Genomic DNA, 23314 nt, shown 5'->3' on the forward strand with positions numbered 1-23314 from the left:
GGCTCGCATTTTCTTTCATGCACTTCCTTTTTGTTTTGTACGCTCTCTAGTGCGCACTATGGAAAGCACACGTTTTTTTGTGCAGCGAGGACACGGACTTGGCCATGATGACGAACAATTAATAACGAGCCTGTTCGTTTTGTCGTAAACGATCATGAATTATTTACTGCTGGTTGGTTTGGTTGGTTTAGTGTGAGAGAAAAATATTGTTCCAGTTTATAATCCACGATCGAATACGATCGTATAAGCCCAGCCGAAACGGCCAAATAAAGTGAGCTGCACTGAACCTGATCAGCCAAATTACCTACTAGACGACTCGTTCAAGCCTTTTAAACCTACCGGATTCAGCTCCCTTCTAGTAGTACCAGTATTTGCTAACCCTCATGCGCACGCGCACAGTGAATTTTATATTTCACTCCGCCCCTGAAGTCAAACCTTTTTATATTTGATTGAATTTATAGAGAGAAAAAAATATAAATATTTATGATATTAAATAAGCATATTGTTGAAATATAGTTCATAAAATATCTAATAATGATGCTAATTTGGGGTCTTCAACACCTTAACTTATTTTCTTTAAGTTTAGTCAAACTTTAAAAGATTTGACTTCACACAACTATATGAATTGATTTATTCAGGAAACAGAGAGGGTACTTATAATAATCTAGTACACCTAAAAAATAACTAACCGTATCGTGTGCTTGCCCCGCTCAAAATACCGTGTGATATCGGGATCGCCCCGCTCGGTCAAATCCTCCGGCTGGACCCTCCCCCACATGCAAAGCAATATGGTTTCCAAATCAATCACGTTGCATGCTCACATGCAAACAATATACGGTTTTGCAGATTTATCACGCAGCCGATCTTACTCCGTGCGAAAGAATTTTTTTTTAATTTTAACACTTTTTAAAAACTAATTTTAAATCTAACACTGCTTTTTTTAAACTAACATTTTTGGCCGCGCCTATTGCCCTGGCGCGGTCAAATGCCTGTGTCGCGCCATGCATGGTGATGCGGTAGAGGTCTGACGTGGCGGCGATCGGAATCGCGATCGTTGATGTGGCAGGGCTCTGCCGCGCCACCGATATTGCCGTGGCAGTACCGCGCCACGGCGCATGGCCCGGCAGGGCCAAATAAATATCGCGAGCGAGCCCGCCTGCCCGCCAGCCGCACGCGCCTCGCCGCCGCCAACGCCCGCCCACTCCCCAAACAGCACCCGTGCCACGAATGCCGGCGCGTCAAGACCGCCCGTTCCTAAGGTACCTCCCTCTCGATTTCATGTTATTTTAATTATTATTGATTTAGGATAGTTAGTGATTTAGGATAGTTAGTAATTTAGGATAGTTAGGGTTTTATGATTGTTATTGATTTATGATAGTTAATGATTTAAGATAGTTAGGTTAGTGAATTTGTTTGTGATTTACGTAGGTAGTTTTTAGGTTTGAGGTTGTGTGTTCTAGTATAGTTAGGATTTTAGGTTTAGGGATTGATTAGGTATTTATTATTTAGTTTATAGTTAGTTATTTAGTTAGGGATTTTGGGTATAGATACTAGTTTACAAATGTCGGTACTTACTAGTACGGGATACGTCGATTTTGATGACTTCATGAAGTTTCGTCAAATGCTTATATTCCTAGTGAAGTTGTTTATGTTACTAGTGCGTGATATGTCTGTTAATGTTACTTTGAATATATACATGTGCTTTCATATTGTGTTCGTATTGCATAACAAGTAGTTCAAATTTTGCAATGCTACATGTGGGGGTATTAACCCCTATACCCTTACGGCTAGGTTTGGGCCGGCCCGGACCAGGGGGTCCGGCCCACTAGAAGACGACGCACGGCCCAGTCGATCTGCTCGGAGTCCCGCGCAAGGAATCAAGGCAGACTTGGAGATCAAACAAGATCCTGGTCGGTTAGAATAGAAATCCTTATCCGGCCACCTATGACAATTGTAACTGGTTGGGATTAATTTCCAGATCTGTAATCTTGCCCCCAGACTATATAAGGCGGGCAGGGGACCCCTCTCAGAAATCATCTCATTTACATACAGCAATACAATCAGACACAGAACGTAGGTATTACGCCTTCACGGCGGCCGAACCTGGATAAAACCTCGTGTCTGTCTTGCGTTACCATCTCGTTCGTAGCTTGCGCACCTGTCTGCCGATAATCTACTACCTTGGGCATACCCCTAGGTAGACTGCCGACCATATTTCATCGATAGTGGCGCGCTAGGTAGGGGGTGTGTGTACTGCTCCCCAGATGAACAAGATGGTCATCATCCCCGGTTTCATGGCTACGCCGAACGACCTCACGTTCACCATCGACCAGATCACCTAGACCACTGGCTCTGACAACTTCATCGTCATGATCACGGAGGAGGCGCAGATCCAATCTACGTCGACCACTGCTTCACCAGCATCAGCTATGGCTCTGACCACTTTGGATCTGGCTCCGACCACACCAGCATCGTCTTCAGCCACGCCGACAACCCGTCGTTCGCTTCCTCGCTATAAAGGGAGGCAGATCGACAACACCGACCTGCTCGACTCCATCGATCAGGTCAGCACCAAGCTTGCTGAAACCCTAGCTCTGGTAGATTCAATTCAAAATCAACCTACCGAGCAGGTAACCACTACCCACAACAGATCTACCCGACCAGCTCGGGCCAGTCGTCCTGCACGACTCGATACGGATCTCGTGGTCACGTCTACTCCTGAAGGGCGCTCCGTTCATCGCCGACCAGCCCCCGCAACGGGTCTTCGGCTCTCCGAGTGCGAAGCCTTGATAGAGAATTACCAGGCTCAGCCCTACGGCCTGCGAAACACTGCTTCCAACTACGCGTATAATATACAACGCTGCTCGGATCTGTGTTTTATACATCGACCTAGGCCAAAGCCATGCAACTTCATCAACATGGTTCGGATTGAGGAGTATCAAGAAGGATCGGTCCACACAGTTCAAGAGGGCGGCTCAAGCTCCCCGTCCAGCATCGCATCTAATGGCTCCGTCCACACTGAGCTTCAGCATCGTGACAATGAAGAAGTTGAATATAATCTGGATATCCCAGACCACTCCCCGGGGTTCCCACGATCCCCATCCTTCCCACCAAGGCGAGGAGACTTGATCAATGTCGTCAGTAATGACGAACCATCGGTAGTTGGCGAAACAGAACAAGAAAGGCTAGCACGCGAAGCACGTAATATTGACCGGTTTAATCGCAGACAAGCCGAAGCCGAGGCAGAAGAGGAGGCACGACGCATAAGGTTCTAGCCACGCGATCTCAACAATGCCTTTGATAGGGTAGGGGAAAAGCAGGTCTTCAGGACTCTAAGCGCCAACGTAGCTGTTGCTATAGCGACAATGCAACGACTACCCAATACCCCGGAAATCCAGGCAATTCGTGGTGATGTACAAGCCTACCTGACGGCTGCTATAGCCTAGATCGCTGAGATTGCAAACCAAGCCCGGGCTCCGTCCGTCTCAGTCGAATCAAGCCGCAGTCGCCAGTACTCAAGTCGCCCATAGCCACCCAACCAACGTGGCTCGCGCAACAACAACCCACCAGACAACCGTTAAGGCAGAAACGGTGGTAATGATGGTGGTCGGGACGACAACCGCCGCGACTACCGGGACGACAACCGCCGCAACAATCGGGACGATAATCGACAAGACAACCGCGACAATCGTCGTGATAACCGCGGTCGCGGGGTCAACCAGGGTGGCAATCGGGATCGCCGTGATGGCAATAACGATCTCTGCCATTCCCTCGGAGAACGCGATCTGCGCGATCGCATTAACCAAAGAGCCAACGATCGTGCATCCCACGAAAGCTATCGCCGTATGGAATATGATACTACCCATGGCCCTCCGGGTTTGAAGCAGTTTACTCCTCACCTTCGTCAAGTCGTGTGGCCAAAAAACGTCAAGCTCAAAAAACTCTAGAAGTACGACGGCAAGGAGAACCCCGAGTTATGGGTCATGCTCTATGAAACCGCGTGCAGATCAGCCATGGCTGACGAGCATGTCATGTCTAATTACTTCCCAGTCGCCGTCGGCCATGCAGGCCACCAATGGCTGGTCAGCTTGCCGGCAAACTGCTTTGATTCTTGGCAAGAGCTCAAGCAAGCATTCATCGACAACTTCATTGCTACTTGCGAACAACCCAGCAACAAATATGATCTGCAGCGGATTCGAGATCACAAAGATGAGCCACTACGCGAGTACGTCCGACGCTTCTCGGAGATGCGCATCAAGGTCCCATCAATCTCCAACAACGAGGCAATCAAAGCTTTCATCACTGGTCTCCGCTTCCATGATGTCCTAAGGGACAAGCTCCTCCGCAAAAGACCTGAATCGGTCATAGCGCTCCTAGCTACTGCTAAAAAATATGCGAACGCCGATGATGCTAAAAAGATAATCATCGAAGAAGCAGCAAGGGTTCCATGCTCCGACCACCCCCCACACCGCGATGACTACCGCGGCAACCGTGGTCGGAACGACAATTTTGATCGCCACAACTAGCTCAATGATTTTCACGACCACCACGACCAGCGTAATCAGTGGCGTAATCGTCGTGACGATTACAGGGGCAAGCGTACTCAGGAAGATGACGGCGAAGTCAACATCGTTAAAAAAGGTGGCAGATGTCGCAATTACAAAGAAGACTATGCCAAAGCATTGAAAGGACCCTGCCAGCTCCATCCCAAGTCAAACCATACCATGGAGAATTGCCATGTTCTCAAATCCATCTACACGCGCCAATAGGCTCTGGATAAATCCAACAAGCCTAACGACGCAGGGGAGCAACGTAACGAGGACAACGATGATGAAGACGCAGATCCCCGTCACAAGTACGTCAAGCCAACCGACCACGTCCACACCATCATTGGGGGCAAAGTGTCCATTGAGACCAAACGAGAGCACAAGCTGCTCGCCCGCGCTTGCTTGAACGTGGCCAATGCTGACAACCTCATCGCCGATCCACGGCTCCCTCCTTGGTCTCACCGCGAGATCTCCTTCAGCAGAAAGGACCAATGGGCTACAATACCTGAGCCAGGGCGTTTTCCTCTGGTTCTTGATCCTTGTATCAATAAGGTTCAGTTCGATAGAGTGCTGATTGATGGCGGCAGTTCCATCGATATACTGTTCAAGAATAGTTTGCCAGCCTTGAAGATAACCTAGGCTAATCTCAAGCCATACGAGGCACAGTTCTAGGGTGTTCTCCCCGGACAGAGCTCCACACCTCTCGGGCAGATCATGCTACCTGTGCAATTTGGTACCCTAGACCACTTCCGCACCGACTACGTCAACTTCGTGGTAGCCGACTTCGAAGGCACCTACCATGCTATCCTTGGCCGACCAGCGCTCACCAAGTTCATGGCCATACCTCACTACAGGTATTTGGTGCTCAAGATGCCTATTGAGAAGGGGGTTCTAACTCTTAGGGGCAACGTATATGCAGCTTACACCTGCGAGGATGACAGCTTCAAAATAGCAGAGGCTCACGACCTCTCTATTCACATGGCCGAGACCATGCTCGACGCCAAGCAGACCCCAGTCGACCACCTAGAGATCCCAGAGCTCGAGGCCCCACGCAAGAACATCAAGTCCAAAGAGCACAAAGAGATCTAGCTGGTCGACGGTGATCCCAGCAAAATGGCCCTTATCGGGGCCAACCTAGATCCTAAATAGGAAGACACGCTCGTCAGGTTCTTGAGGAGCAACATGAGTGTGTTCGCATGGAAACCCGCTGACATGCCCGGTGTACCTCGGAACTTGATCGAGCACTCCTTAAATGTCGATGGCAAGGCCAAACCCATCAAGCGGAAGCTACGACGGTTCGCTCACAACAAAAAGGAGGCTATTAGGGGAGAAGTTACACGGCTTTTAGCAGCCAGATTTCTTAAAGAAGTGTATCATCCAGAGTGGTTAGCCAACTCGGTTCTTGTACGCAAAAAGAATAAGGAATGGAGAATGTGCATTGATTACACTGATCTCAACAAACACTGCCCTAAAGACCTCTTTGGCTTACCTCGCATAGACGAGGTCGTAGATTCAACTGCCAGTTGCGAGCTGCTTTCCTTTCTCGATTGCTACTCTGGTTATCACCAGATCGCTCTCAAAAAGGATGACCAGATCAAGACATCCTTCATCATACCCTTCGGCGCCTACTGCTACACGACCATGTCGTTCGGGCTCAAGAACGCTGGGGATACCTACCAACGCGCCATACAGGCCTGCCTCAAAGATGAGATAAAAGACAACCTCGTCGAGGCTTATGTTGATGATGTAGTTGTTAAAACCAAGGAAGAATACACCCTTGTCGACAACTTAGAACGTACCTTTGCAGCCCTTAACACATTCCAATGGAAATTAAACCCAAAGAAGTGCATTTTTGGTGTTCCATCTGGTATACTGCTCGGCAACGTCATCAGTCACGACGGCATATGTCCTAGCCCAGAGAAAGTAAAAGCTGTCTTGTACATGAAGCCGCCCAAAAAGGTGAAGGATGTTCAGAAGCTTACCGGATGCATGGCTGCCCTCAGTCGTTTCATATCCAGATTAGGCGAAAAAGGACTACCGTTTTTCCAGCTGCTCAAAGCATCCGAGAAGTTTGAGTGGTCGAAGGAAGCAGACGCTGCCTTTACACAGCTGAAACAATTCCTTACATCACCTCCGGTCCTCACTGCTCCCAGAGAAGATGAAACCCTCCTGCTTTACATTGCGGCAACTAATCGAGTGGTCTCCACTGTCGTGGTGGTCGAGCACGATGAGCCCGACCACGTCTACAAGGTATAGTGACCAATTTATTTCATCAGTGAGGTGCTCAGCGAATCCAAGACCAGGTACCCATAGATTCAGAAACTGATCTACGCTATACTAATTACATCCCGAAAGTTGAAACACAACTTCGACGGATATCGTGTGGTGGTCATGACCGAGTACCCTCTGGGAGACATCATTCGCAACAAGGATGCAAATGGGTGCATCGTCAAATGGGCAATGGAGCTATGCCCTTTCTCCTTGGAATTTGCAAGTCGTACTACAATCAAGTCTCAGGCACTTGTCGATTTCATCGTCGAGTGGACAGACTTAAGCACACCTGCCTCTCAGGGGCCCGCCAAGTATTGGAAGATGTACTTCGATGACTCTCTCAACATCGACGGTGTAGGAGCAGGAGTCCTTTTCGTATCACCATCCAAGGAGCAGCTCCGATACGTCCTTAGGATTTATTTCTCGGCGTCTAATAACGCCGCCGAGTACGAAGCATGCCTACACGGTCTGCGCATTGCGGTCGAGCTCGGTGTCAAGCGTCTCTATGTCTATGGAGACTCTGCTCTGGTCATCAACCAACTCAACAAGGACTGGGATACGACCAGCGAAAAGATGGACGCATACTGCAAAGCGATTAGAAAGCTGGATGGCAAGTTCTATGGCATCGAGTACACACATGTGGTCCGGGACAAAAATCAAGCAGCAGATGCGCTGTCAAAGTTAGGATCATCCCGAGCCAAAGTCCCACATGGCGTATTTGTTCAAGACCTGCTCACGCCCTCCATCAAAGAAGAAGATCCCACGGTCGACAAGCCTCCAGACCAGCCATTGGTGGCTATGGTTCCAGCGTCAAACACCACCAAACCACCTCCGACCACTAAGAAGCCCGACTGGAGAGTACCTTTCATCAAGTACCTGACAGATGGTAGCGGTTACACCGATCGGATAGAGAACGAACGCCTGATGCATCGCAGTACATAGTATCTGCTCGTCGATGGCAAATTGTGGCGCAAGAACGCGGAGGAGGAAATCTTGATGAAGTGTATAACCCAGGAGGATGGTGAACATCTCCTAGACAAAATCCACTCTGGCTCCTGCGGCAACCACGCGGCCTCGAGAACGCTGGTCGGTAAGGCTTTCCGAGTAGGGTTCTATTGGCCGTCAGCCATAGCCGATGCAGAGAAGCTAGTTCGCCATTATGAAGGTTGTTAGTTTTTCGCCAAGAGAATCCATGTACCAGCACACGAGATTCAGACTATACCAACCTCTTGGCCCTTCGCATGCTAGGGACTGGATATGATCGGGCCTTTGAAACCGGCCCCTGGAAAATTTACATACGTCTTTGTGCTGATCGACAAATTCTCCAAGTGGATAGAGTACATGCCCCTGGTCATGGCATCTTCAGAAAAGGCTGTCGCGTTCCTCGACCAGGTCATCCACCGCTTTGGCATACCCAACAGCATCATCACTGATCTGGGTACTCAGTTCACTAGGAACACTTTTTGGGACTTCTACGATGAAAGGAGCATAGTAGTAAAATACGTCTCGGTGGCACACCCCAGAGCTAATGGACAGGTCGAGCGGGCAAATGGTATGATCCTGGACGCACTTAAGAAGAGGATGTACAGAGAGAATGACAAAGCTCCTAGAAGATGGCTCAAAGAGTTACTAGCCATGGTCTAGGGTCTCAGAACCCAGCCCAGTCGCAATACTGGCGTATCACCATACTTTATGGTTTATGGCGCTGAGGCAGTACTCCCAGCAGATATAGCCTTCAGATCAGCACGGGTAGAGAACTTCGACGAAGACAAGGCTAATGAAGTGAGGGAGCTAGAAGTGAATAGTGCAGAAGAGAAGCGGCTCGATTCTTGCGTACGTACAGCCAAATACCTTGCTGTTTTGCGTAGGTACTACAACAAGAATGTCAAGGAGCGGTTCTTCATGGTCGGGGACCTGGTCCTGAAGTGGAAGACGGATCAGGCTGGTGTCCACAAACTCGCAACCCCATGTGAAGGACCCTTCATGATCAAGGAGGTCACACGCCCTACGTCTTACAGGTTAGCTTGCCTAGACGGCATAGACGTACCCAATTCCTGGCACATCGACATGCTTAGGCGTTTCTATGCTTAGCTACTAAGATATGTACCCCTCTTGTACTTTTGATTTATTTTAATAAAGCTATTATGATTTCTCCGACCACTCTAATGTGTCACTTCGAAGTCTATTGTTATTCTAACTCTATCAGTTAAAACCGACCACCATTCCTTCTTGGGTTTTCAGAGCAGGCCCTGTCTCCGGTTCCCCCCAACGCGTGCATGGGATTCACTCTCTACGCTATGGGTGATCGGTAGGTGCTCTCTGGTTTGACTTGTGTGTTTCTACGTGTGCACAAGCTACGCACCTCACACTCCAAAAGCAAGTCAAACCAGGGTCGTACAAACTTTTCAGGATGACGTGTCGACTAAACCGGTACAACTAAATAGAACGCCAATATGTTCTAACTTAGTTACACCAACATGATATCCGAGCTTAAACACGTTTTCTACAAAACAAACAAGCTTATGTTGATATACAGTTATGTTATTACAAGCTTGCCTGAAAAGGTCCAAGTTTAAAATAACCCAACTATATCTTCTTCTACAGCTATAGCCTACACTATTGGCTGGTCGGGGCACGCGGTGCCTGCTGCTCGCTGGGCCTGACATCGTGCTCGGGTCTCGGGGACTCTGGCATTGATCGAGCTAAAGAAGATGGCCCTGCCGATGCTTGGCTAGTCAAGACTGCAGGCTTCGCCGGTTGGCTTGAAGATGATGGCACTCCCAGCTGACTTGTTGACGGCGTTCCTTGTACGGGTGGTGTCGCACCTCCACACAGGTTAATATCGCCAATTATTTTCGCCGATAAGTCTAGCTGGGTCATCCGTAGCTCCTCGGCCTTGTCTGGATCTACCTCCTTCGGGTATCTAGCCTCCAGGCGCTTGAGATCGATTAGGGGGTAGTGAGCACGTACCATGCTTAGCACATGTGTGCCTACGTACTCTCCCGCCTCCTTCACAAACTCCTAAAACCATCCCCGTGCCCTTTGGCATCTCTCGATCAATCCTAGCTGCGGCGTCCTTGGCACATCTTCTGCTAGCACCGGATCAATGAGGTTAAGGACCGGCAAAATGCCCTTTGCCACCTCCTGGCATTGGCTTTTCCAAGTGTCACGGTCTATGGTGATCTCTTGGCATTGCGCCTTCCAGCCGTCATGATCTTTCATCATGGCCTCCAGATGCTTCTTTGCATTGATTTTTATAACTGCAAACCGCACGCACCGCAGACGGTTGTTTTCACGTTTGCAGTATTACTCAGCCTTGAGATCTACGCCAATATATGCGCCTCTTCGTTGCCAGTGTGGGAGGGCCCACGCTGACGCACCTACTGACAGGTGCCACACAATTGTTTGCTTGACAAGACAAAAAGGCAGTATGACGTGCTATACCCGTCTACTTTTTTGACCAGACGTGTTAGACCGGACTTGTCAGAACAAATAAATAAATAAATACATAAAATAATAGTAGTAGTGGCATATGGTTTTTTGCCACACTTTTTGTGCTTGGGGACTGTCCCGACCACCCTCGTGCTCGGGGACTGTCGCGACTATCCTTGTGCTCGGGGACTGTCCCGACCACCATCGTGCTCGGGGACTGTTCCGACCACTCTCGTGCTCGGGACTGTCTCGACCGCCCACGTGCTCGGGGACTGTTCCGACTACCTTTGTGCTCGGGGATTGTCTCGACTACGGTTATTCTTGGGGATTTGTCGTTTTCCCCATGCTGCGCTCGGGGACTACCCCGACCACTCTTCGACCATTGCACGGGGACCGCTCTCCTCGGCTACATGTGATTTGTACTCACATACAGTTGAGAGGCATTTATTTTTTCTCACTTAGACCTTGCTACAAGGCTGATACCTTGCCTTCCAGCAAGCTCGGGGACTACATCGGTACGATGCACCTGCCGGTGCAGCTCGTATCGCTTGTACGACGATTGGATTCTCAACTTAACTAGGAATTATTTTTAGACCCTGGCACCACGTGCCCACGTCACCTACTACCAGGCTCGGGGACTAAGTGGGCACACTTCACCTTGCGGTAAATGTGCTTATTTCATCGACCCCTACGCTCTGACTGTTGGCCATAACTACTCCTGTACAAGGGTCACTTACATTTCTTTTCAGAAATACAAGTGGGCACACTTGATTAGGAAAGAAATCTTTTTCTTTTTTCTTTAGAGCACCATGCATTCTTCGGACAACCGGAATCTTCGGCTATAATCATGGTATACTGCTCTCTGTGCTGACCAGAATACTGGCACATATGCTTGGTCAATGTTTCAACCAGTTGGAGATGACATGGAGATAGACCGCATTAGCCGAAGAAGATCAAACAACGTGTCGCAACATAATACATGATGCTCGGAAACTAGCTGTGGGGGTATTAACCCATATACCCTTACGGCTAGGTTTGGGCCAACCTAGACCAGGGGGTCCGGCCCACCAGAACACGACGCGTGGCCTAGCCGATCTGCTCGGAGTCCCACGCAAGGAATCAAGGCAGACTTGGAGATCAAGCAAGATCCTAGTCGGTTAGAGTAGGAATCCTTATCCGGCCACCTATGGCAATTGTAACTGGTTGGGATTAGTTTCCAAATCTGTAACTCTGCCCTCTAGACTATATAAGGCGGGTAGGGGACCCCTCTCAGAAATCATCTCATTTATATACAGCAATACAATCAGACGCAGGACGTAGGTATTACGCCTTCACGGCGGCCGGACCTGGATAAAACCTCGTGTCTGTCTTGCGTCACCATCTTATTCGTAGCTTGCGCACCTGTCTACTGATAATCTACTACCTTGAGCATACCCCTAGGTAGACTGCCGACCATATTTCGTCGACACTACATAATGTTAATTTGAATTTTGTTAATTTGAATACTCTAACGTTTTGTTTATCAATTTGTAACAGGATGGCCCCTCCCACGTAGCACCTGTTGTACTCCATTCTTGAGGTGGAGTACGACGACCAACACCGAGCACACATCTTGAGTGACAACGATGCAGAGGTGGCCTTGCCTACTTTGAGGCCCTGCACGCACACCAGGGCGCACCAGTAGGACGAGCGTTACGCGCCGTAGATACGGCGTGCTGGCTTCCTCGAGCTTATCCATGTTTTCAACCATGGTCTTCCGCCCCTTGACTTAGCACTACTTACTGCAGCTGTAGACAGGTGCAAGTGCATTCTTTGTACGTAAACTTTCTTGTAACAAATTTGAGACAACTAACAATCGTTCTATTCTTATAACAGGTGGAGGCCTGAGACCCACATGTTCCACCTACCTTGTGGCGAGATGACCTTGACCATGCAGGACGTAAAGGCTATTTTTGGCCTTCGGTTGGGGGGGACTTCTAGTGATAGGGATAGTTGACAACGATCACTAGAGGGAGCTGGTGGCTTAGTTTACTGGTTTTCTTCCACCAGACGACGAGGCTTCCAAGAAAAATAAGTGAGAAATTCAAACCTATTTAATACTTGCATTGCTTTCCTGTAGCCATCGGGTCTCATTTTCTTTGGTCAATTTTAGGAAAAGTTTTGGTGTTTCGTCATCCAGGATCACAGAGCGCTTTGATTACTTGGACCTACAGACTAAGGAGACTTTGATCGACAGGTTCGCTCGAGTGTGGCTCTAGCACTTTCTTGGTGCTTTTCTCTTCCTAGACGCCTCGGGCAACACCATCACCTGGATCTTCCTTGACATACTACGCTAGCCATGAGAGAACATAGCGGCGTACAGCTAGGGCAGCGCAGTCCTGGTATGGATGTATCGACAGCTATGCATTGCCTGTCGTCGCACCTCAGGGTATGCGAACCTTGGGGGTTGCTCGTACCTCTCCAGGTTTGGTGTTGGGAACAATGGCCCGTTGGGAGACCCCTTAATATTGGTTTACCGGTAAGTACTTTGGTTCATTATATTCTTCGATATGGTTACATATGATGAGTTTATTAATGACTAATTCATTATCGTGTTCAATGCAGTAATGAAACGGGCAGGATACACTCCCTATAGCTCTGTTTATCTAGACGGAATCAGAGTTAGTTAGAGGGAATGCGAGGCGCAAGTACAGGGAGTACACGGACAATCTCGATGTCCTGACAAAGCACCAGGTTATGATCTCTTTACTATCATACATGTGTCTTGTTCGATGTACACTATATCACAGCCTAACTCAATTACGAAATGTTCAGGTGCATTGGTGTCCTTGGGATGCTCCGGAGCTCTAGTACTATCTCAGTCCTGTCACTAGGGACGAGTCAGAGGAGTATCGCTGCAACGTCCCTCTTATTTTCTTCCACGTGGTCGAGATTCACTTGCCCGTCAGGGTCTGCAGATAGTTTGGAAGAATGACAGGCTACCTACCACCGCTTTACTCCACCAACCAAGGATTGCACGGATGTGTTATCGATTAATAACAAAGCTACAATTCAGAGGTGTGTGTGGTACAACTAACATCGTTTTATTACAGGTATGACCGCAGGAAGAGGTACAAGACCAAGGATTGGCGCGTGACACACAACGCGCATATCCACTTGTGGGAGACCAGGGAACGATAGCCGGTACATGCGGGTCCTCCACACGACCAGCACACCTTCAACGAGTACATGCGGTGGCTTCACAGGTCTACGAGGACATATATCAAGCTCCCATACACTAAGGAGGTGATTGACGAGGACTCAGAGGAAGATGTCATCGAAGATGTGTACGACGTTACCACTAGGGAGGACACACAGCTACAAAGAGCCCCACTTCAAAGATACATGGTAAGATACTTGAATGGTACAATTTGTTATCCTTTTGGTATTAAGTATGTGTACTAAAACTGTCCAACCGCGTTTTTGTACCCAGACAACACAATTGTCAAGGATGTCCAACGAAGCAACGTTTCGGCTTCATGAGTCTAGAGGGCAGAGGCCAGGCGTTCTCGCGGCTTTTGTGGAGGTAAACATAAACTAGTCCGTTCCGAAAATGTTTCTTTAGTGTATATGCGTTTGGGAAATGCACTAACTTTAACGTCTATTTATGCAGAAGGTGAAGAAGAGCTGCAGGAAGCTAGCTCAGAAGCTGAGCTGCATGGACACTCCTTATGAGGAACCACCACTCCCGGCACGGTCGGGTGGCATGTCTTCAGCCTCTTTGAGGACACAAGCCAGCTCTTCTCAGCCGATAATAGGTGCCACTTCCGCGGTACGTACACCACCACATCATAGCGCCGGGAAGGACCCTGCAACCGAGGACGACAACGACGACGACGATGACCCCCCGGGCTTCCGCACACAGCACGACCAATGGGACGATTGACCGTAGGACGAGATCAGCATATCTCAGCTAGGTGGTGCCCCACTTGGTACCCAAGGAGCCTCACAGGGACTAACAAAGGTAGTTTCTTTAAATACGTAGGCTATATGAACTAACGATCATAAAGAATTCTAAGTAATCGTGCATATCATATACTTGCAGGGTACGAGCCGTACACACCGGCGACGCGACCACACCGACATTGGCTACACTCCTAATATGTTGCCAATAAATCCGAAGAGACAGAGGCGTCCGAGGGATTCTTACACTCCTGGGTCTTAGTTTGTTAGGTCGAATTATTATTGGCGTCCGAAATTTACAGGCTTAGTTGGTTATGTTATGTCGAACTTATGTCAAACCAATAAAAATGTTATGTGGCAGCTTATCAACTTGCGCACGGACTTCATTTATTTGCTTCATATTCGTTTCAATGCGTCGCGGCATCACTGCATGCGAGATTAAGTAGCAACTAGTTCGAAAACCGACAGTTCCAGGGTATCTCGACACCAGTGGTCGACGTCTTGCGCGAGGGGTTGAGGAAGCCGGGGTCCATGGTCGCGTCGCCGCTGATCCTACAATATGGGGTCAAAAAGCCAAATAAATAAGTTCCCTTAAAAATATCCATTTCAATCCGATCAAATTTTTTTGTAATCGATTAGTTAACATGGTGCTTAACCGTATTACGAACGACGGAAAAAATCATTGGCTTATCAAATTCTCTATTCGTCCGTGAAAAAAATTCAACAAAAGACAGAAATAAATCCACTATTGATTTTACGTCAAACAATACTTAGAATAACTCCCACTATCGACGTGACGCGTTTCGATTAAACCGTCCAGGTACCGCCGGGCGGGCGGCGGGCGCGGTGGCCAGGCGGGCTTGCTGCTCGGGCAGGCGGGACTGGCCGCGGGGTTTAATTCGGCTCTGCCGCGCCAAGGTCGTTGGTGTGGTAGGCCCTGCCACGTCAACGGTCAACGAATCCGGTCGCCGCTACGTCAGCCCTCTACCGCGCCACCATCCATGACGCGGCACATGCATTTGGCCGCGCTAGAACCACGAGTGCGGCCAAAAGTGTTAGTTTTTTTTATAAAACATGCAGTGTTATATTTAAAATTAGTTTTCAAAAAGTGTTAAAATTAAAAAAAAATCGTGCGAAACCGACACCGTATCGCCTCGCACTCTGTTCCTCTCATAACAAAACAGCATCCGTTCACTTAAAAATCAAACAAACCATCAAGCGAACACGGTATCCTAATTTGCACGCCGCTGGGGCCTACGCGCTACGGCAGGCAAGTGAAAGAGATTTTCCAAAACGAGGGACACTGCTGTAAAGGAATTTCACAGGAATCACACAGGAATTTCACAGAAATCAGTTCAATTTCACAGGAAAAAACGTAGAAATGGAGAAAAAATCCCGCATTCCAAACAGACCCGAAGAGGAAGGAGGTGGTGGAGCTATTAAAAAAATACTGACACGTGAACCCATGTACACCGCCGCATTGAAGGCGCGGGTGATGTTGACATGGCCGCTGGTGCTTAGAACTCGGAGCCGCGAGGACGGCGGCGTTTGAACCTGAAAATGATGTCAGCGAGGGATCTCGATTCTGGAACAAAGCGACGAAAGGTCGGTGGGACTGAGGACATGCTTGCGGCGGAGAACATCTGCGAGGTCGGCGCCTGATGCGGCTGCGAATGCTGACAACGACTACGGAAGGTTGCCGCTCGACAAGCAGTGTCAGGGACGACTGTCAACCTGGTAACCCCGTCGCTGTATATTTCCTTTTCCCATAGAAGCAGCAAGCAGTGAAATAAATTCCTGGCCCACTCATAGATCATAGTGCGGTTGGCCCATACCAATTGCCAACTATGCGAGGCCTGAGAAGCCTAAGAAGGCCCAACACAATATTTTTGGAGAACATTACGTTTACATGTCTAACTGGGGTATATCCTATCCTGCCCGCGTGAGATTTTCTGGTCTGAGAGCTCCAAATAAAAAAGAACAATAATAATCTCCCCTCTAGACATCCTGACAGTTACCGGCCATGCATTGTACTCATGTTTTTACATGTCAAATTTGAATATATAAAAAGATACTAATGTTTATCATAGTAAATATATATACTATTAAATTCGTAAACAAATTAATATAGTTTCAAACTATATTTGTTAAATGCCACGAGCATTAATATTTTTACCTACACCAGATATATAACCATGAGTTGCTCATGTGTAGCTCGTGAGTCGTGATTCTTCGCCGGTTGCCCAACGTGGCGGCCCCGGAGTGGCCGAGTGCGGGCGCTAGTGGGACGGCCCGGCCGGCGCCGCCGCAGAGACCCCGTGGGCGTGGTGGGGTCATGGTGGACGTCGAGGTGGATGTGCAAACGCTAGCGGCTGGAATGCACGGCTGCTGCCTTGTTCTTGGGCCCAGTTTAGTTCCAAATTTTTTTTTGGCAAAATGGACACTGTAGCATTTTCGTTGTTATTTGACAAATAGTATCCAATCATAGTCTAATTAGACTTAAAAGATTCGTCTCGTGGATTTCGTCTAAACTGTGTAATTAGTTTTATTTTTTATTTATATTTAATGCTTCATGCATGCGTCCAAAGATTCGATGTGACGGAGAATGTGAAAAATTTTGCAAAATTTTTTGCAAACTAAACTGGACCTTGGATCGGTTCCTCCACGCGCGTGAAAGGGAAGTATGGTATGGGGCCGGCCGGCCAAATCTAAAAACTTAACATATATTTGTAGCCCCAAATAAAAAGGTGTCAACTACAAAGTTACACAATTTGCCTTCATCTGAATTCATTTAGAAAAAAAATATTAATCGTTTGTACTAGTACTATATTATAATAATAATATTTCAACAAGTGGAAACTATAATCCGGCTCCAATCTACTAATTGGATATTATACAGTTATAATATTCCAAGCAAACCAAATTATTATAATCCATAATCTAAATCAGTACTATAATCCTAATATCATTGCTAATATAAGACTAATAATCCTATATATATAGTGATCCAAAAGGACCTAAATCTTGACCGAAGATGGTAAATAAATAAATAGGAAATCTAGTAAAGGAGAAAGAACCTCTTCGCCTGCTCACCACATGGACCAGTTTGGGCTGTGCGAAAGTAAGTGGGCCTCTAGATGAGTGGCTGTTGCATTGGGTGCCTTGCATATTGCATGGAGATGGTAAAGTATTGGAATTTTGCGCCCACAGATTTTTCGGGTAGAGCCGAATTTCTGCATTTTTCATGCTGTATGTATAGTATATAATATTCTTCCTGTTTGGAACTGACGAGGAAGCCATAGAATTGCACCCTATTTCGGGCATGTTTGATACACATGGTAGTTAGGCTAAAAATTAGCCTAAGTTAGCTATTGTTAACTAACAAGTTGGCTAACAACTACCTCTATTCTAAATTATAAGTCATTTAGCATCTCAAGTTAGATCAAATTTAAATATAGTAAAATAATTACATTTATGATACCAAATAAATATCATTAGATTCTTTATTAATTATATTTTAGAGTATACATATTTGATGTTATAGATTTTTGTAATTCTCTCTATAATTTTGGTCAAACTTAAGATGTTTTGACTCTCCAAAAAAGTTACAATGACTTATAATTTGGAACGGAGAGAGCAGTTAAAGACTTGGCTCAAAAAATGGCCTACCTATTAGTTCTCTTATTTCGATACACTAGAGCTAATTTTAACTAATTTTTAGCTACTACAGTACAATACTAGATGCAGGGCACTAAACACGCCCTAAAGTACCACAGTACAGTACTACTAGTTAGTAATAGTAAATCGTAGCTAGGTGTAATAGTTAATGATGCAATATAATGGCTTTGACGGTATATAGTTTGCTTGCTAAGGTCAGTCTTAGTGAGAGTTCCATGTTCTAATTTTCAACACATCTATATTTTGAAAACAATACGAGTTTCATCCCCTTTAAACTCTCTCCACTCTATAAAATTTTTATCATCTCTTTCTTCTTTAATACGGTACCACGTCAGTATATTTAATGCGAAGGAAAAACAGTTGTGTAGGTGATAGGGTCCATGGGGAGATCGACTGCTGCCAAGCAGATGTAGGTACAGCTCGCTTTCAGGTACTACTGGTTTTTAGTTTTTACACAACTCATTTTCAGGTGGTTGTGTGCACGAGCGAATGGAATCACTTCACTAGCGGATTTACTTATTTATTACTGGAACGTGACAGAAACGGATTTATTTATTTACAAGCTAGGAATACCTGTTAATTGAGTGCTTTAGCGAACCTTTCTTTTGTTAATTTGATTTCTCTCTCAGCCATCTACATACAGTAATCAACCAATCAGCTGTACACGGCTCACAATCTGAAAAAAATCATTACAAACAGTGTGCACACTCCAATCCTATGCCAAATCAAACTCGCAGCAAATGAAATCACGCAGGACAAAAGCAACCAAAATTTGTCAACCCAAACATCAATTCCTACGGATTTGATTTGAACAGGAGGACGTATGTACACAGCTCAACTACAGCTAAAGCGCAGGCGCAACCTCAACTACTACCCCTGCCTCTGCCTGCACGCACGCGCTACAACGGCCCAGATCTCGCCACGCGTCCGTCGTCGTCCATCTGGGCCGCCCACTCCGCCGCCCGCCGCCCCGACGCGAACCGCCGCACGCCTCCCAGCCCCGGCGCCAGCGCCGGCTCGGCCTCCGCAACCGTCACCTGACTCACCTCCTTATCCTCCGCCTCCCTACGCCTCGGCGCGTCCGCCAGGGGCGGGAACGGCGGCGGCGGCGGGGACTGGTCGACGCACTCGACGGCGCTGTGCCTGGACCGGCTGCGCCGCATGAGGAAGCCGAGCCCGCCGCAGCACCCGGGGGCCCTGGACCCCGCGCGCGGCGGGCGGCCGAGGCGCGCGCGCTCGCGGTCCGAGAGCACCTTCCCGATGCAGGACACCTTGGGGGACCCGGGCTCCGGGACGGCCGCCTTGGGCGCGCGCCCGCCGCCGCCGGTCTTGGCCTTCTTGGGGAACATGGCCGGCGGGTGCTGGTGCCGCCGCAAGGTGCCGCCCAGCTTCCCGGACAGCCCGATGATAGGCGCCGCCGTCGGCTTCAGGTTGCCCGAGAACCTCTGCGAGGACCCCGACCCGGCGCCGTTGTGGGCGCCGGCGTGGCTCTTGACGACGGATTTGGGGTTGGTGTTCTCCTTGAGGGAGTCGTCGCGGTCGTACACGCCGTTGATCTCCGACCGCGCGATGTCGTCGCCCAGGCGTAGCTGCGTCGACTCCGGCGGGTCGCCGCCGAGGTGGTCCCGCGAGGCGGACATGGCGCGCGGGGAGAGGACGCAGCAGAGAGAGAGGCGCGCACGCGATGGAGGAGCTTGGAGTTTTGCAGGTTTGCAGCTTGGCACCGGTTTTCGTTTTCCGGCGTGTGGCGTGGTTTTTAAGGTGTTTTTGCGTTGTTGACTCGTTGGGATTGCCATCTACACAACCTTTTTTTTTAAAAAAAATTCTTTTCACTCACTCGGGTTTATATTACCCCCCTCCGTCTCGAAAAAAATACTTACGTTGCCACGAAAAATAATTCACTTATTTGAATGAATAAATATTCACAGTTATATCTTTAAATTAATTTATTACGAAAATACATTTCATAATTAATCTGAAGATATTTATTTGGTATAATAATTTATTTGGATATTTTTTTATCTATAATTAGTCAAACTTAAGGTACTAAACATGACACTGTGTTAGAAAAGTATTCTTTTGAGAATGGAGATAGTATTTATTATTCATTCAGTTGGAATACGTTGTCCGTAGGACCCGGCGTGTAGCGCGTGCACTTGGACTACCGACATTTCTTTTCTTTTTTTGTATGCAAAATTGTAAAAAGTGAATGTGTTTGCAAATTTTGAAAAGGAAAATGTGAATAGCCAAGACCATGTGGATTCTGTTAATTCTTTTCACAAAGTGCTTTTGGTTTCGTAATGACAAAGGTTGAGCCCAGTGTACATGATTCTCGGTGGACGATTTAGAGTTGACATTTTTTGTGATGTGATCTTCAAATCGCCCTCTGGTGAGTAATTATCGACTCATTTGACTTCGCATGGTGTTTTCGATTAGTGCATATACTTGACAACCACTCCTAACTTTTTTAGGATCCTTTCGTGTATATGATATTGAATAGGTATTTTTTTACACAATTTCATGCATCTAAGTTATAAAATTTTCAAACAAAATAATTCAAAAGAAGTAACATCATTGGCGGCCTGGGAGATGAAGATCGGAGAGCTAGGGTTCCGAGTGGAGGGGAGGGGGGCGACCTAACAGGGAGATGGCGGTGACAGGGCATTGCAAATCGTGAGTTGACCCAGGAGCTTGGGGATGACCTAGATGACACTATTATACAAGTTCAGGAGTCTAAATATATAAAAATTCGAGAGTTGCAGAGCCATGTGACACCACAACACAGGTTCAGGGACCCAAATAGCAAGATCCAGAGGACACAATTGTGCAAAATCAGGGATCGCTCGTGAATTTTACATTCAGCCAAAAAGTTACGGTGTTTAGTGTTTTTAAGATTTTGCTAAATCTTACACTAAGCGACATGTTTTTTTAAAAAAAAAACTAGACTAGAGGTAGTGGTATTAACTAAGCCAATAGCTTACCATTTGAGGTTAATTTTAGTTTTTAGCTGGTTTTGTTCCACTAGCTTAGCTTTCAATGTTGAGCAAAGGATTGGCATAACAAATCTCTGTGAACCGCCAAGAATAACACGTAGTCCAACCTCCAAAAGTTTGCGAGAATATGGGTGAAGACTGAGTGATGATTGACATGAGAGTAGGGACTAGTAGACTACTAGAGAGTAGAGACCCTAGGAGGAGGAGACAAAACATGTGAAGAGAAAACACACACTAGCGCTGTACCAGTGGTCCATGGACTAAGCCTAGGCAAACATGAGTGGAGGATCGAGATCTCTGAAGACGACGAGAGGGACCGTGCACCGTGTTCGGGCGCGCAGTGCCGTGCGAGTTGGTACTTAGCGTGAACGAAAGGTTGGTTTAGCCGAATTTGGATTTTGGATACTGTAGCACGTTCGTTTTTATTTGGCAAATAGTGTTCAAACATGGACTAATTAGGCTCAAAATGTTCGTCTCGCAATTTCCCACCAAACTGTGCAATTAGTTTTTCTTTTCGTCTACATTTAATGCTCCATGCACGAGCCGCAAATATTCGATGTGACAGGTACTGTAGCAACTTTTTGAAAGTTTGGGTGAAACTAAACAGGGCTCAGAAAAAAGAAGAAAGAAGGAGCTAGACGAAGACAAACAAATGGTGAAGCTGCTGCTGTCTGGGTGACTGGGTCTGGCCTAGCGATCCTGAATTCCCGCGGATTCAGACATTCTTTTGACCTTGGAGGCTCGGCTGTCGGCTTGGACTTGCTGGACTCCACTGCGGTAAGCAAAGGCAAGGCCTTGCCGTCAGTGAGTCCTTGTGCCTGTGCATGCACGACTCATACAAGTACAGTGCCATAGGAGTACAATATAGAAAGCATGTGGCTTCAATTATTTGCGTCTTAATTTGCTCTGATTTTACGTGTACAAACGTACTTCTTATCCCATCGAATGTTATACATATGTATTGAGTATTAAATATAGATTTAAAAAAATAATTAATTGTACAGATTACGACTAATTTGAGAGACGAGTCTTTTAAGTCTAATTAGTCTATGATTTAACAATGTGGTGCTACATTAACACATGTGTTAATGACGGATTAATTATGCTTAATAAATCCGTCTCGCGGATTACTGACGGATTCTGTAATTTGTTTTTTATTAGTATCCGAACATCCATGTGATATCGATGTCACACCCAAACTTTATACCTGGATTTAAACCCGGTCTGAGATTTTTTACATGTTTCTAAAAAAAAGGAGATTTTTGTGACTTGTTAAAAAAAACTGAATTACTTTTTGGCTTCACTAGTTGACTTGTCACTTTCCGCGTCACATCCAACCCCTGTCAGGTAGCGTCGCTCTAGGCGGATCCACTCTCATGATTACAAATCATTGTAGAGTTGTATTGATCAACCGGACAACATTGTATTGATTATGGCATGCGCATAAATAGATTACAATCATGGTCTTTGACCAAGCCTGTACAGGCGAGGGCGTTACACGTGAGCGGGCGAGCGCACGGAGCGGGAGCGTGGGCGCCGTGGAGATCGGATTGCGTGGGCGCCGTGGAGATCGGATTGCGTGGGCGCCGTGGAGATCGGGTGATTCAGTTGGGGTCGTGGCGAGTGCGCGCGGAGCCGCGGCTAGTGCTCGCTGGGCGGCTTTAGCCGTTGCAGAGCTGTTTCCGCTGACACCCCCCGTGATGAGGACATGGCCTCCATACATATGACCATGACCAAGGAGATCAGCGAGGGTGTTCAAGTCAAGAAGGAGGTTCGAGGCTAATTCGGTTCGAGTCCCCGAGGTGGAGGCCTAAAGCAACTCAAGTTCGAGTCTGTCTCGGGTTCCAGGATCAGTCTGCCATAAATTAGTCACCCAGGACGCATCCGGACTCCGTTTTCGATGATCCACATATGGATGGAAAGCTAATTGGATAAGGAAGCCAACCCAATTGGTTTCACATCAAAAGACCTTCGGAATCAACGGGAATCGTCGAAACAAGTCAGCGTCCAAAATCTGTCAGGGTGCTGCGACACCGTCTTTTGGTACGTTGGACCGTGTATCGTGTTTGGGCCCATTAGGGGCGCGTCCAGGGGGGTGACGCCCAAGACTCTATAAATAGCAGCCGTCGCTCTCCTTAGGGTTTGGGTTTTGTTTAGTTCTTCATTTCCTCGTGAAATAGACGTCGTTTTGCTGCAACTGTCGCCGCCAATGCCGTTTGCTGTGAACCAGGGCCCCAGTTCTTGATCTTGTTCACCTGTGGCGATTAGTCCTTTCGAATAAAGACTTGAACTCTTTCTCATTATCATAAGCCTCATATTTATTTGCAATTTCAGATTGCGTTTATCTCATTCTTGCTTGTGTTCTCGATTCGCTTGCAGGAAAGCCTTCTCAGCGAGGTCAATCGCGTTCGCGTGGTTGATAACCAACGGAGCAGTGGTGTAACGGTTGCG

At 47.4% G+C, this 23314-nt stretch overlaps 1 protein-coding gene across 1 annotated transcript; it reads right to left on the bottom strand.

The window, feature by feature from the left end:
* Nucleotides 1-18478: 18478 nt before the first annotated feature.
* On the bottom strand, nt 18479-19612 carry LOC136505502 (uncharacterized). Its single transcript, XM_066500661.1, has one exon. The coding sequence runs from the start codon at nt 19508-19510 to the stop codon at nt 18770-18772; it is 741 nt and encodes a 246-aa protein (XP_066356758.1). The 5' UTR covers nt 19511-19612; the 3' UTR covers nt 18479-18769.
* Between the last annotated feature and the right edge of the window lie 3702 nt (nt 19613-23314).

This window comes from Miscanthus floridulus, chromosome 14 (assembly GCF_019320115.1).
Source record: "Miscanthus floridulus cultivar M001 chromosome 14, ASM1932011v1, whole genome shotgun sequence".
NCBI lineage: Eukaryota > Viridiplantae > Streptophyta > Magnoliopsida > Poales > Poaceae > Miscanthus > Miscanthus floridulus.